The 16,445-nt window shown below is 36.5% G+C and overlaps 1 protein-coding gene across 1 annotated transcript in view; it reads right to left on the reverse strand.

Moving 5' to 3' along the window:
- Positions 1-16,445, reverse strand: part of LOC106539210 (contactin-3) — a 189,133-nt gene that overhangs the window by 136,845 nt on the left and 35,843 nt on the right. Inside the window, exon 2 of the mRNA XM_087708890.1 lies at positions 7,491-7,614. Coding sequence (XP_087565016.1) covers positions 7,491-7,545 — 55 coding nt within the window. The 5' untranslated portion in view covers positions 7,546-7,614. The remainder of the gene's footprint in view (positions 1-7,490; positions 7,615-16,445) is intronic.

A 16,445-nucleotide genomic window follows, 5' to 3' on the forward strand; every position in this document is an offset into this window, starting at 1 on the left:
TTTAGAGGATTGTCAGTGTCAGTGTTCTGTTTAAAAGGCAGGGGCGAAATCCAGCAGGTTCTGACAAGTTCTGGAGAACCAGTAGTGGCAATTTTGAGTAGATCAGAAAACCGGCAAATATCACCTCTGGCTGCTCCAGAATGGGGTGGGAATGGAGATTTTGCAATATCCTTCCCCCAGGAATGGGGAGGGAATGAGGATTTTGCAGTATCCTTCTCCTGGACTCGGGTGGGAATGGAGATTTTGCAACATCCTTCCTGCAGGAGTGGAGATCAGCTGTGAGTCATCAGTGAGTCTTGTGACGGGTCTTGTGATGGGTTGTATGATAAGGAGGATCAGGTCAGGGTCACTGGGAGGTGAACTACTGGTAGGGTGTAACGTGGATTGGTTGAGGCTGTCTCTGATTGGCTGTGCAGTTGATTTGGCTTCTGAGGGGTTCATAGGCTGTTGTAGGTCAATGTGTCTGTTGATGGAACTGCTTGTGAGTACCAGGCTTCAATGAATTCACGAGTGTGGTGGGTGGTAGTGTTTCTGATGATTTTTGTGTTTCTCCAATTGAACTGGTGCTGTTTGATGTCAGCGTGGATAGAGATTAAGGAATTGGTATTGTGGCGTTTGACTGCCAGCTGGTGTTTGTGGATCCTGGTTTTTAATTGAAGTAATGTTTGTGCCATGTAGAATTGGTTGCAATGGTTACAGTTGCTTTTGTAGATTACATTGTTTCTTTCAGACAGCCAGAATTCTCCAACCTCTATGAATAACAATAGCCCACAAACCCACAGTCACCACTCCGCCATGAATTATCCAGAACCAAAGATAAAACACAGATGGATGAAAGAAACAATGTAATCTACAAAATGTTTAAATAACATGTTTAAGTATGTTCATTATAACCACATTCGAAGCACTTGCAGGAAAACAATAGTGGACTGAAACAATGTTTTTAAGGACAACAACAACCACAGCAGAAAGTAAAGCCGATGAATCGGCTCCCTGAAGTCGGGGATTATTTGGGATTGGCCAGAGTTCTCCCTACAGATGCTCCCTGCAATGAGACTATGAAGAACTGTTTCCAGTGGATTTTAGAGTTCTGGGACCTGAGAGATCATCTTCCTCCAGGCTACTTTTCAGAACCTTTAATACAATAATACAATAGCAGAGTTGGAAGGGACCTTGGAGGTCTTCTAGTCCAACCCCCCACCTAGGCATGAAATCCTATACCGTTTCAGACAAATGGCTATCCAACATCTTCTTAAATACTTCCAGTGTTGGGGCATCCCAACTTCTGGGGGCAAGCTGTTCCATTGATTAATTGTTCTAATTTTAAAAGGATCCTGGGTATGCCCACTTCCCCTTTGAATGACCTTTACTGGAAATGGCTTGTAAATTGCTTCTTGGATATTAAGATCCTTCAGAAAGACCAGTTTCATTACATTGGGGAATTTTCCTTTAATCCACAGTGAAATAATCTTTATGTGAGTTTAAAGATTAAAGAAAAGCTTTTTTGCAGCAAAAGAAGCAGCAAAAGGGTGATTAGAATGTTGATTTTGGAAAGCTTTTAAATGGACTAAGGGACAGATGGACTGGAAGTAATATTTTGAAATACTTACAAGAATACTTCTTATAGTTTGTTTAAAAACATTAAAAATATATGAAGATTTTGAGTTTAAGTGTAAGAAATATTTTCTTGCAAAATGTTCTGGATGGGAGAAAAACACAATGAGAGGAAATATTAAAGGTTGGTTACTAAAGGAAACTAGAGAGAATTAAATATTACAGAATGGAGAAAAGTATTTTAACTCAGAAGAATTCAAGGATATTTGACAACCATGTACACAGAACGTTTTCTCTAGACTGCCTGATACAATAAAACTGGGCTTAAAAGAAGAGATAGAATAGGATGTAAATGAAAAGCAGAATGTTTTGGATATGGTTTTAAAGTTGACAGAATACAAGAATGATGATGATGAAAGATGAAACTGGCTGATGTTTTAATAGTTAACAGGGATACATACACATTAAACCAGAAGAGTGACTTGAATAATGTACGTATTAACTTAGAAAAGTTGTTTATATTATAAATAATTATAAATAATTTACATGTAATTGGTAAACTAAAATATGATTTATTACAAGAGGGACATTCATACACTGCCTATATTTACATAAAAAGAGTGCCTAATGATTAAAAACAAGATTAATATCCAATGGAAAATTGTAGTCTAAACATATTATTGTGCGTAAATGACAACCCTTCTATCACCCCTAAGAAAAGTACTTAGATTGCACAGTTTGTAGGAAATTTGATTATTTCTCGTTATAATTAATGATCTTCCATACTTGAATGACAAGAATATTGCAAATGTGTTTTATGTATAGTACACACTGTTATAAAAGATGTATACTCACTACTTTACATTGTAGTGTTATTTCTTCAGTGTTGTCACATGAAAAGATATACTTAAATATTTACAAAATATGAGGGGCTGTACTCACTTCTGTGATATACTGTTTTATTCTTATACTTGTTTGGCAGCATTTGAGAAATCTTCTGGAATGTCTTTCAGATTACAAAATATGTTAGACCATGTCTCTTTAACTTACCATATTAGTTTAAATAACTAAAGAAGTAGAAAACAAGTGAATTATATGATATGGATCAATAAAATACAGAAGGTAATTGTAATGAAAAAGTTAACATGGGTGTTTTGAATCACCAGTCAAACATACAACACTGACTCTCAAACTTATTGTGTTTTGCACTCAATTTTCAACATAGTTATTATTCAGTTTGAATGGCAATTGTCTTATCTGTTTGTCTTGTTTTAATTCAGGTCTAAGTCTGAAAAATGATTGCTGCTCTGATACTCAACAATAATTTGAAAAGCTGTGGAAAAGGTACTGTTTTATATAATATGCTCAGAAAGAACATCTCAGTCACTGATACAATATCTATTAAATATGAGACCTGGTATGGTTTATAAAATGGTTTATTAACTTCCTAGTTCCAATTCTGGAATCTTTATGCATCAGAGAGTACAACTTATTCAAGTAGAAACTATAGTAGAAACTATAATATGCAATATATTTAAACATTTGAGAAAGCTAATAATGTTTGAACTGATGATAACTATTTAACAAAATTTCTAATCTTAAAAAGGACTGAAACAACTGAAAATATAACAAAGTAGCTGTATATTTTATTTGCAAAGCTTTTCTGTGTTAAACAATTATATAAAGATAGTAAATGTAAAAATTAATAAGATTTATTATTAATGATTTTACTCTACTACACTTTAACTATAGTAACTGTAATGTGCATGTAAGGGAAAGGGAAAGGGAAAGGTTTCATCTGTTCAGTTGTGTCCAGAATATATTTTAATAGGTTTTTGGGGTATTTTTTTACAGAATTACAAACTTTTTATGATACCACCTAAGATTTGGTCTAAAGACTATTATCAGTTTTCCATTATTATCTATAAACATGTTTCTTTCTTCATTTGAGAAATGTCTTCATTACAGATTGTTGATTTTTAAAAGAGCTACAAGAAAATAGACTTATGAAATTATATCTATTACAGGCAAAGTCAGAAAGATATTTTATTTATGTTATTAAATGTAGAAGTCTCCCAACCCTTACGACTCTGGGTAAGTTAAATTGTAAAGACAAGAACAATAAGGGAAAAGAGAAAGATCATCAATGAGACCTCCACTTTTCTGCAAAACAACAATAGGGGTTCAAAATCACTCTCGCCTCTCTCCGTAAGCCTAGGAGAAGGAGCTTAGTTTTCAAAGACTTTCAGAACACCATCAGAGTAGCAGTCATATGGATCTCTGATGGGATACCATTCAAGCGGTCCGGGACTGTGACAGGGAAGATCTGTTTCAGATCTAGATCCTGATAGATGGCTTTGTTTATTTGGAGGAACCTGGACTCTTCCCTTTTTTAGTGCGTACTCCAGAAGTGGTATTCTGCCGGTTTGGACCGGTTTGCCCGAACCGGTAGCAGAAATAGCAGGTGGCCCTGCCCACCCACCCCAGCTCTATGCCATTCCATTGAGGCATTTATTTTAGCCAAAGTGCATGCGCAGATGCCCAAGCGCATGTGCGGATACGTACAAGCTCAAATTTGCGAACCAGTAGTGAAGGTAAGTGAATACCACTCAGTGCGTCAAGAATATATATTTAAAAATCAGAGCTGCATTACAATCATGTCTTCCAGCTTTAAACATTCAGCTGCTTTTCAAAGTCAGTTTTGCTCTTATAGTTTAATCTCCTAAATCTTCAGGACTTTCAAGATATTCAAAATTATTATCAGAGCCCTGTCTTTATTTTGGAATGAAAAAAAAATGACAGGAAAGAGCAAATAATGGATGGAATAAGTAAAACCTACTGGTAAATATACAAGATAATTAGCCTCAAGAGGAAGGTTTTCTTCAATTTTGATGGGTAATTTTATTTAAATTATTCCTTCACTTGGTTGATTTTAAGATCTTAACATTTTTGTGAAGTATAAAGTTAGAGTAAATTTAATTACAATAAACTATCCTGAATAATGTAAGTAATAGTATAGAACTATAGTTAAAAACATTTTTAAATGGAATGATGGGAAAAGGTAGAAAGAGGTGCATATTTTGATTGGCAGCAAGTTGTTAACAGATGTCTCAATTTCCAAATATGGAAATATAAAAACAAGTAATGAGGGTATAGCCTTCTCATATCAAACTATTTATGTACAATATTAGATGAATAATAGATATATATTAGTAATTGTGAAAAGGCAAGCTATCTGAAAATTGCTTAGCTTTTCAGAGTTTCAAATGATTAAAGGCTTGAGTAGTTTTAATGTATGTGCAATTAAAAAAAATGAAAGTTCAGATTCCTGGACTTCCAAACTTCACTAAAATCAGTGAAGTTTTTGTAGTATTTTTTCTTAAAATTTGGGTTTCAATATAAAATAAGATTAGATGTAGAAAGAACACCCGTTGGTCATATTTCAGACATACATTATCAAGGGGTTATGTATCTCTAAAGCAAATATGAAAGGAAAATGCAAAAAAAAACCTGGTAATAGGAAGCTATGGCAGAAGAACTTTTTCATAATATAAATAAATTGATAGTTAATTAATTTAAATTAAAAACACTATTCTAGCATTAAATACTTAGAATAAGATTGGTAAAGAATGAGTAAGTTCAGTCATGGGATAAATATGAGAATTAAGGATTTGTGTCCATTTGAGCATGAGATGTATGGTCTCCAAATTTGATTGATAAATATATAAATAAATAAATGCATAAATAAATATTTATTTATTTGTCAATTAAATGACCAGTGGTAGCCTAATTGCAAGGTTTACTCTGATTTAAGGGATGTATGTCACTTACTGTTTATATTACAACATCCTCTCTTACATACATATCCTGTTGCCATATTTCCATCATTCATTCAGTGGTACAGGAGCTTTTAAAGAGTCTCTGAACCACACACATCTGCTCACATTCTTCTGAATTCTAAATGATTAACTTAGTTTAATAACACATTAATATTTATTGTTACAATAGGAGGAGGAGCCAATGTCGCGATGAGATGGTTGTGTGGTCTCAATGCTCTGAGACCACAACCAACACTTTTGCCACTGGGTGGTCTAAATGGACCTAAACCATCCCAAAGAGAAGGTGAACTGGAAGAATGTCTTGCTGATCTCGGGGTTATCGCAAAATCCTCAAAAGAAGCAAGAGAAGTTCTTCAAGATGATAACAAAAAATCCAGCCAAGGCTAACAAAGTCGAGGCGGCTCCAAAATGGAAGGATACGGAAAGAAAAAGTGTTTCCAGCTGATGAGGAATTTTTATTGTTTTAAAAGAAGAGACTGCCTATAAAAAACTCAAAAACCAATTTAAATTAAAAAAATAGAAGAATCAAGTGGCGGAATTGAATTTGGAATGGTTTTGGACAGTGGTTATCTTATTTTTTAAATGTTATTTACAGGGATCGAATCTATGCAAACCTTTTGAAACGGATGGATTTGTGAATCTGTGCTTTAATTTTGTTGATCTTTCTTTCAAGCCAGAGTAGCTGTGCTTGTCAGAATGACACAATCCCAAGGAAAAATAGAGGTCTTGACTTTGCAAAATATATTTTCAGAACTACAGAAATTATCAAATATAGTAGAGAAAAAACTGGAATACCTAGAGCACATAACAAGAAAATATAATGAAAAAATTGAAAATGTTCATCAAATGCAAAACGGGGTGATTGAAACTCAAAAAACCAAAGTGGAAAATGAATATAAAGAGACCAAACCTGCTGATATCTATGGTAATTGGTTTGTTCCTGAAAATGGAAAGAATGGAATACAGAAAGAGGAATTAAATGGAAAGAAATCTATTTCAAAGGTCAAGATATAGAAGAAGATAAAATTAAAGAACCTATGGATTTAAAGAAAGAAATTCCACTAGCAAAAGTTTTGATAACACTGCTGACAATCAAAGACAAACTGAATAAGGAAACAGAAAGAGGCCATCAAGATTATATGAGAGATCTTATAACAAGGACTTGCTAAGAGAAGTCCATACAAAGCTGATCAAGAAGATGACTAGAGGATTGGTACCACAAATGGCAGAAGATATGAGATTGTTTTGTTATTGGAAAGATGCAGGTTGATAGATGGAAGAATATAAGTTAAAACTAGTTAAACTTAGTGAAATTTAGTGATAATAGATATAGTTAAAGAAATAATTGATAATGATAATAATGTATACAATGTGTAGTGTTATGATAAGTAATAATTGGATATGAATATTGAATGGTACCCATGAAAGGAAGATTAGAAATCCTTTTGGATTATATACAAAGGTTGATAAAAAAGAATTAAGTTAGATACAGTTAAGTTTTGATTATTAGGGGGAAAATGTTATGATACAGGATATAGTCAAATAAAGGAGGGATAATGATGACAACCTATATATATGTATGAGTGTAATATAAGGAAACTAGATGAAAATTGCCAACAGTGATTTGGAAAGGAGGATTAGAAAATTTTGTTATTAAATATTATGGATGTTTAGCTAGAATAGGACATAAGGATTCAGTGTTATTGGAGGATTTTAGAAATATTAAATGAAATGCCAGTATGTGGTTATGTATTAAGTCTTGGTATGTTTTATGATGAAGGACATTTAAATAATTATAGTCAAATAAAAATGGAGGTACAAGGATAATATGTATAAATATTTGAGTTAAAAAACTTGAGTTAATATGAATTATGCTTGATGACTGTGGAAGACATGCACAAACCTTTTGTAACCAACTGATACACTTTCTACAGTATGTAAAGAAGGAAGATTTTTATGTGTTGTGTTTGTTTTGAAAATAAAAATAAATTATATTTAAAAATATTTATTGTTACAATGCACATTTTATTAGGCTATATAGAGCTTAGTTTTATTATTTTAATAATTTCATTGGAAAACATTAGCATATGTCCTTACCTCCAAAGCAGCCGACAGAGAAAAGCAGAAACATCAGTTTCCATGGGAATAACATCTCTGACTATGAGGTTAGTTGTTGTCCAGCCTCAAATGTATACGTATTTGTCCACACAAAATCCTTAATCTGTTAAAACATGAGTAAAAAAATATTTTATTTGCCAGTCACAGTAAAGAATGAAAAAAAATGCATATTAAATATACTATCAAATATTATAGATCAATGAAGAATATCTCCTGTTAAGATTCTAAAACTTAGACTACAAAAACGTTCATGACATGGAGTTATTAGATTGATGGAAGATTATTCCCAATTTCATCCTGTCCCACCAGATCCAATAGAGTGGGTACATGATGGGTTGAATCATCTTGGGGGCTACATCTGGTAAGCCCTAGGGCCTAAGGCCTTTTCTGTCTTGGCATTCACATGATGAAATCCTACCTACCTACCTACCTACCTACCTACCTACCTACTTACCTAATTTGAAATGGAAACAACATGTATGCAAACTATGCTGCTTGTGATTTAATACTGAATGCTGGACCTTCAGAAAAGTTATGGAAAACTGAAGACAGCTCTGGAAAAGCAAAGCCAACAACTGTTCCAAAGGCCATTTTACACAGGATTATCTGTTAGTGTCTGAAATCCAAAAGACAGACAAATAGAAAATCTTGGATTTACAGAACAAATGGACTGGTGCAGAAAAGCACAGGACCCAGGTTAACACAGTTTTCTATACTCTATTTAATTTTCAACATGTACTATGAACAACATGAACATGAGGACCTTACTAGGTGGGCAATATAAATGTCAAAATAAACTATATAAGATAAAGAAAAAATACAATCCGTAAAGCAGCTTATTTTTGTTGATGCAGACCAGGGAACAATATCAAACATATAAGGGAAATTCAGAAAATTAAAAAGAGCAGCCATGCCAACAAGATAGAACTTGAAGAACATAGTTAAAATTCTTCTGACATTTTACTCATGGCTTGTCTACTATAATAAATGCTAATTATCTTCTCTAACTTTGTAGGAGAATGATCTAAAACAAAAGACCATTAAAAACAACTGACACAGTCTGAAGAACCATAAAAATATCAGTAAGGAATTAATCAGTACGATTCAGTCATTAAATGAATAGAAGGTACAATTAAGCTACAACTAAAGGAAGTAGTGGGCCCTACTTAATTAGAATGATCTGAAACTGCACTTTCCTGTACTTTGAACTGGGATGAAGAAAAAAGCAAAATGGGTTAATCAAGTTGTAATTGATTAATTTCATAAGGAAATGGAACTAAAACAAAAGAATATTCACTGAAAACAAAGAGGGTCATTTGGAGGTTTATAAACATGAGACCTAAGAATAACAATTTGATGCAGTAATGCTTCACTAAAAAAAAGAATTCAAGAACAAACAAACCAATCACTTGGATTTGGGCAACACTGAGCAAATAATGATGCCTAAATAAAAGTATGAATCAGGTCTGGATCCTAATGAAGAATAAAATGAACATGGCCAAGGGATGAGAATATTTAGATTTGGTAATAGGTATCTATTTACCAAATAAATACTATTTGCATCTACATGCAGAATATTGGGCTGAGAATACATGGATTAATTTAACTTTTCCTTATGCTAATTGTATTGTCTGACTTTGTAAGAGCTGACTTTGTAGGAGCTATAAGAAAGAGCAAGTATGGGGCAAGCCATTTGTACATGGATGTCAATCATGAATGCATCACTAAGGGTAATGGTAGTGCCATATAAAAAGCACATAAATAAGGGAGGTGCAACAAGGGTGAGAAGAGTTGGGATGGTGGGGCATTGCTGTTAGCCAGCAGTGGGAGTGGGAAAGTAGGCAAGAAAGAATGAAAAACATCCCTTTTCTTTTCACACTCTTCACTCCTCAACAACAGCAGCATGTAATGCTAGCTCTGTGGTAGACCTTGCTGACTGATATGGTTAGAATGCTGGGCTGACAATCAACAAATCTGCAATCGATAACTGAGTGAGCTCCTATCTTTCATTCCAGCTCCTGCCCACCAACTGTTTGAAAGCATGGGGACATGAAAGAGCCCTCAACCAGGCAATGGTGATGTCACCATCTAAACCTTTCAAGCTTCCAGAAGCAACAATGCCAGCCACATGAGGGCAGTGATTCTGTTGGCCTCATTCCTGAGGCACAGTAAGAGAATGATAGTAAGAGGGGAGAAAAATGAAATATTTATTTCAAATATGGAAAGACAGCACATCCTCCGGGACTGGATGGATGAATTCAGGTTGTACATTAATTTGAACGCCAAATGCAGTGCATTAGTAATGTTTATTAAAAATATTCTTAATATAGTCGGGCAATTGCCTAAAACAGGTTCAAATGCAAATATGACTGCAATCTGACTCTTGCAAACCTAGAATGTTCTCTGATTAAAGATAATTTGGCAACAAATTCTGCAAAAATCTTATGGTACAAGAAATAGTGCTGCAAAATGTTAGGCTTTTCATCCTCATATATTTAATTGAAATAAAACCTACTGACAGTATTCAATGTTTTATCTGTGGCAGATTTTGATCCTAAGAGAACCCCTATTTTTTAGTGAAAAATCATAAAGGCACATAGAAGGTAAAAAAAATATTTTGGTAGAAAAACCAAATTATTTCATGATGGTTTGCATCTATATTCAGCATTAATTTTATTAAACAATTTATGCAACTTTTTCTAATTTAATATCCTCCAAGATAGAAAAAAGGTAATTCTAACTTATTGTAAATTTTATATTTTAGTGTGGCAAATTTGAAGCTCTTTCCTAGTGCTAGATGTTAATAGGGCTCAAGAATATATCCAGCAACTAAAATCATTGTCTGACTGATAAACTGTTTGCTGCTCTAAGACGTCTCATCTTAGAATTAAAAAATATATATTAATTAAACCCACAATGAATGACTCCAAATGTAATATTCATAATAAGATTGCATTTAGTAGTACTCAGCCTGCAAAAAATCATCCAGGTATGCATTCAAATCTTTTTTTATTAAAAATATAAAAGGAGTTCAGTGGTCTCCCCAAAATGTTTTCAATAAAGCCATGGTTCAGCCACGGTGCATAATCCCTTCAACAAACTTAATCAAGCTATTCTAAGCTTAGGATTAATTTCACAAAGTAATCACATAAGGGAAATTGCAAATAATAAAAATAGCTGCCATGAGGTAGATTTCCTCTGTCCTCCAACATATTTGTAGTTGTATTGCTTTGTATAGACATCTGGGAGAAATACATGGCACACGGCTAAATTATTTGTGGGACCAGCTGTCTCCAATTATCCCTGCTCATCTCATGAGATCTGGCAGGGTAGAACATGCTTCAGATCGCTTTTAGAAAAAGAAAAAAAAAGACACCTAGCAGGACCCAGAAAATATGCCTTCTAGCACCATCTATGGCAAATTCCCTACCAAGTTCGGGCAGCCCTGAATCTACTGACCTTTTGAAAGCCCTGAGACCATAACCCTTTTCCCAGACACTGATCCAAATTGTGAGATAAAACTGGCCAGAACGTAAGATATCTGTGTGGTCTATTCAATAGCTGGCTTAAATTATTCAATTATTCTGGTTTTTTGTTTTTTTTAGATTCTGGGTGTTTGTTGTGATTTGCTTTTAGTTCCTTTCTTTTTTATGCTTCCATCTAATTATAAGCTGCCCAGAGTCACCAGCTGTTCATCCTCCTGTTTTGTTAGATTTTGGAGCTACAATTATAGGTAATACTACAGTGCAAAGATTCTCCTTGAATTATTCAAAGCAGTGAATATCCAAGGATGGGAGACTTTTTAAGTTGGCCCTTATCTTTGTCTTACGCTGACATTCATCAGAGGGCTACAATTCTATTTAACTTCTTCAAAATATGTTCTTCTGTTAAAAATGACTGGCCGCATACTTATTATAATGAGATTCACTGGGACAAAAGATCTATTCTATTATACTTGACTCCCAAAATATGAAAAATTAATTTGCAGGATCAATAAGTATATCTTTTCCTCTGGTTCTACCTGCAAAATTCCCTAATTGTTCAAATGTATTTGAAAAACAGTATGTGTGTACAATTGCTACCACAACATTCCTATGTACTTGTACTATATAAATTTGGTTCCTGAAGCTCAGGTCCAGACAAAATGCCATTATCATCAGTCTGAGCAAGAATTTAAGTCTTGGGGATATGTGAAACTTTGACTATTTTTTTTCAGTTCTGACTAATGAAATGAATGGAAATAATGCAAATAATAATGCAATTAAATGAGGAGGAGCTTCTCTTCAAAGTGCCAGATTTTGGAACAGCTGCCATTTTGATCCACATATTAAAAGGAATCTCGGCACATGTGATCCTGTCTCCTTGGTTGTGTGCTTAATTAAGCAATTAGCTTATAGTTACTAAACAAAATTTTAGACCATATGTTAAACATCCCTGTGGGAATACATTTCCTATGATCTAAACACGTAATATTTAAATCATTACCTGCCGCAAAAACTTATCTCTTTCTCCTGTAAATGGAGGAAAGCCATTTTATGCTCATACATACACTAGAAGAGAAAGGAGAAGACAAACAACACCCCACTGCCTCTAAAATTTGCAGGCTCGTTCACATAACAATAAATAATGATCTAAAACTAATTGTTCAGATTTGTGATAGTGGCCATCTATATATAAATAAAAATGTAAATGTTCATTTGTTCAAAATCTTAAATCTCCGAAAGTTCTTCACCGACTGCTTTGAAATTTTGACACAACGTTGCATTCGAATACGCACGTGTTTTTATATACCTATATTATATAGATGTCACACCTGTGATAGGTAAAAACATGTTTTTTTGAAAACCAGCGCCATCTGTTTTGATGTAAAAGCAACACATGCTATACTAAATATTTCACAATTCCTTTCCAATGTTTCTGATTGCATTGTTATATTGAATTTTCATAGATTTTGATTTATTTTCATTTTGATTTAATTATTTCGTGTGACATTGTGTTGGAATTGAGCTGTATCATATACCATATACCATATACCATATATCATATACCAGCTTCGTCCCGACGGTCCCTTTATATGTGTGGCTGGGCTGTGGCCACACCCTTTCCCCTTTCTGCCCCTCCTCCGATGAGCTTTGGCCATTTCCACCAAGGGGAGCCAAAGCCCTTCGTCTTCCCTCTCCCCTCCCCTCCCACCGGGCCTTTGTCATCTATGGCAGGGTAGCACCTGCACCATCCCCCCACCCTTAAGCCAGCCTCTACCCGCTCAGCCAAGCAGAGCTCCGGAGGAGGCGGAGGCGGAGCATCTCCTCAGCCTGGCTGGCCATGTGCGTTCTCCACACACCTCCTCACAGCAAGCCACCTATGGCTTCGCCTAGGTGGTTCCGACAGGGTGGCAGCGGTGGCATCAGCCTGAGGCGCAGCGGGGCTGGGGCAGCTGCTTGGTGCCCTGTGAGGCGGCATCTCTGGATGGGGCCATAGCCAGCGGGGGCTGCCTCGCTTCTGCATCATCAGGAGCGGCTCCTTCTTCCTCCTCCTCCTCAGGGGAAGCTGGCTGCCTCCTCTCACCACTGCCACTGAGGGAAGCCAGGTTGGGACGGCAGCTGTGTCCTCTTCCTCTCCTCCTCAGCCCGGCCAGGCCGGTGCCTGAGGGAGGCATTGTCATCATCGGAGGTGGCGGCGGGCCTTTCTCCTGCCAGCTCCAATGCAGAAGCAGCCACAGCCTGACTCAGCAGCATAAGCACAGGAGAGGAAGAAGATGGTGCACCCCGCAATGCTGCCTCGGTGGGCTGGCAGCAGCAGCAGCGGCGCCAGCTTGGAGGACTTTCCGCCCGGCCTGCTGGCCCAGCCAACACTCCACCCCCGGCCTGCACCGCCGCCTCTGTATCAGTGTCCTCCTGCCCCCCCAGGGCACCTCCGCCACAGAGCCTGGCGCTGCTCTTGCAGGGAGGAGGGGTTGGGGGTCCGGCAGGTGCCCAGTTGAAGAAGAAGAGTGGCTGCCAGATCACCACCATGACCCCGGCACAGATCTCAGCCAGCCTCAGCTCCAACAATAGCATTGCCGAAGACACAGAGAGCTACGACGACCTGGATGAGTCGCACACCAAGGACTTCTCCTCCAAGATCCTGGACGTCTCACTCTCCCGGGCCACTGACTTGGGGGAGCCTGAGCTCAGCTCCTCCAAGGAGATGCTCAACAACTTCCACGAGGCCCCCAGCCCCATCTCCCCCAACCAGCCTCGCCCCACCCCAGCAGCCCCGAGGCCTGACCAACAACAGCACCCACCCCACTACACCCATGGGGAAAAACCCCAGTCTCCCTCCCACGCTGGGGTCGCCCTGCCCATGTCCGGAGGGGACCCATCCAGCCCGTCGTTCCAGAGGCTGCCCATCATGGGGAGCTTGGAGGGTGCCCGGTTAGAGCCTGCGGGAGCGTCCCCCATGGCAGCTCTTGCAGGGGCCACCATGGCTCACTTCCATGCAGGAGCCACCTCTGCCGGGGGAGCTGTGGCTGGTGCAGCGAGTGGCAGGGCCCGCCAGGTGGGCAAGACCCTCATGAACCTTGCCTCTGCTGGTAATGGCATGACCCTTGCGCTTTCTCTTTTGTTCCTTTTCCATTTAACCAGACTGGGCCAAGCAATGCGTGGCCGGGTACAGCTAGTAATAAATAAATAATAATTCCTTATTTGATGGTAATTGTTCAGAGCTTAAGGTAATTGGTTACCAGTATAAGAGCTATTCTAATATTTTATAAAATAATTTTTCTGACATATATCTTCTCTTATAGTTTACATATGGCAATCTCCTAAGTCTTAAAAGTCTCCTAGACCTTAGAAGCTTTCTTGGACGAAGCATTTTGACCAAAAAAAGCTAGAGTTGGATTTGTAGAGGATAAAAGCCATGGGACAAAAATCTTTGCATTTTCCCTCAGAGACATACATACTCCATGGACCTCTGATCTACAAGAAAGTAAAACTTAAAATGGAATTATCTTTCTTTGACCTTTATGAAGTTAGAGCAAACTTACATTGGTTTCCTTTTTGAAAATTGTTTCCCTAGTTTTCAGATTACAAAGCCTACATTGTAGAAATTAGTCTGAAGTTAACACAATTGTGTATCTTTTCTAAAAATAAGCTACAGGTTATGTAACACTCACTATTGTTATAATGCATTAGTTAGTAAACCTTGCACACAATTTTTTTTAGACATAAGTGGGTATTTCGCCCATCCAGTAGCAATCCAAGAAATCTTACTAAATTCTTAGTTTTACTTTAGATTCTAACAAAACCAGCCATTAAAGTAAATATATAGCCATTTGATTGTCTCGTTTAATAAATGTATATTTAGGATTGCAGCCTACAAGTACAGATGGTTACATTAATGTTAACCCAATCTATTAGTTTACAAATAGTAGAAAAGGTGCAGAGGATTGCTGTTCTGAGATAATACCATGAAACTGAATGAAACCCCCCTTTAAGAAAAAAAAAACTAAAATCATTCCCTTTTTTTCTCTCCCATCTTTTTCCATTTCTTCATTATAAAAAGCTTTGAAATTGGAAGGATTTACAGGCAGCAACTACTCAGTCAGTACATAAGTTTTACCATGAAAATATTGATCTGCTTGGAAATTGATAGTTATATATCAAAAGAAAAAAGCAAATTCCTCCCCAAAAAGCTAGATGAAGGGCCTACTCTGCACAAACCACATTCAAAACGCAGGCAAACGGTTTTCCCTCTGGATCTACCCTAGTCTTGTTTGTACATAGCAGGCTAGCTGCCTCATTCACAATTATTACATGCCAACCCAATAAAGGTAGACCTCAATTTATGACTGTATTGCTTCCAAAGTAATACTGTTTTGAATCTCAGGTAAAACTCAAGAAATATAATCAAAATACATAAGGATCCTAAAGTGTAACGGATCAGATCAAAATGTTTTTAACCCTTCCCCTCCAATATAATTAAGATGCTTCCCATCTTAATATATTTCCAAAACCAAAATATACTCCTTGGGGATCTTATTAGATATTTGTCAACATTAGAAAACAGACTTAGCTAGCAGAATTTGAGACCTGCCTACGGCTGATCCAAAATCTTATCCCAGTTGGGTTTTCTGCAGCACAAAACCAATTGCAGGAAAGCTAAGAAGTAAACAGTACAAACTATAAAATTAGGGAAGGTTGACAGATATGTTTGGGGAAATAGTTTATGCCTCTTGCTTATACTTTAGGAAAACAAAATTCTTGTAGTTCAACATACTTTTAAAATTAATTTAACATAAGAACAATTGAATCAGAGAAAGTTGTTTAAAACTTCAAGCTCTTTTTGTACCCCAATGAATATTGCTTGGAATGTAGTAGTACAATTATTTCTTACTTCAGGTATGAACATCTGTTTTCAGGCAATGTAAACAAAACATTTTGACAGAATATTAAAACAATGATATTATTTTTTTTAATAAACGGAATAGGGTATTCAATTTATAAAGATTAGTTAATGGATAATCAACTTTCATTGTGGCTAATAAAATATTATGTATTTTAGTAAGTAAGTATAGTAAAATGCAAGCTCATATTAGCATATATAATACTCTCTGCAATTGTTCTGTACAGCACTATTATTTAGGTTGTGCTAGTACACAATGTCTAGTCCAAAATTCTCTCAGTGAACTATGGGTGAACCTCAATCTGTGTCTCCCTGGTCTTAGTACAAAATCCTTACACTATACAGGTACACTTGGAAAGCCATAAAATCTATAGAAAAATGAGTGCTAGACATAGGGATGTGTGAATGTTGTGGCAGAGGAATTCTGAGATGGGAGACATGGCAAATAGAAGCATGAAGAACTTACGAACATTTATTTATTTATTTATTTATTACAAAAAATGACTTATGACCAGTTTTCACACTTATGACCTTATCCCATGGTTATGTGAT

This window comes from Thamnophis sirtalis, unplaced genomic scaffold (genome assembly GCF_051295495.1).
Source record: "Thamnophis sirtalis isolate CommonGarterSnake01/CBP01778 unplaced genomic scaffold, rThaSir2_p1.2 scaffold_3, whole genome shotgun sequence".
Classification (NCBI taxonomy): domain Eukaryota; kingdom Metazoa; phylum Chordata; class Lepidosauria; order Squamata; family Natricidae; genus Thamnophis; species Thamnophis sirtalis.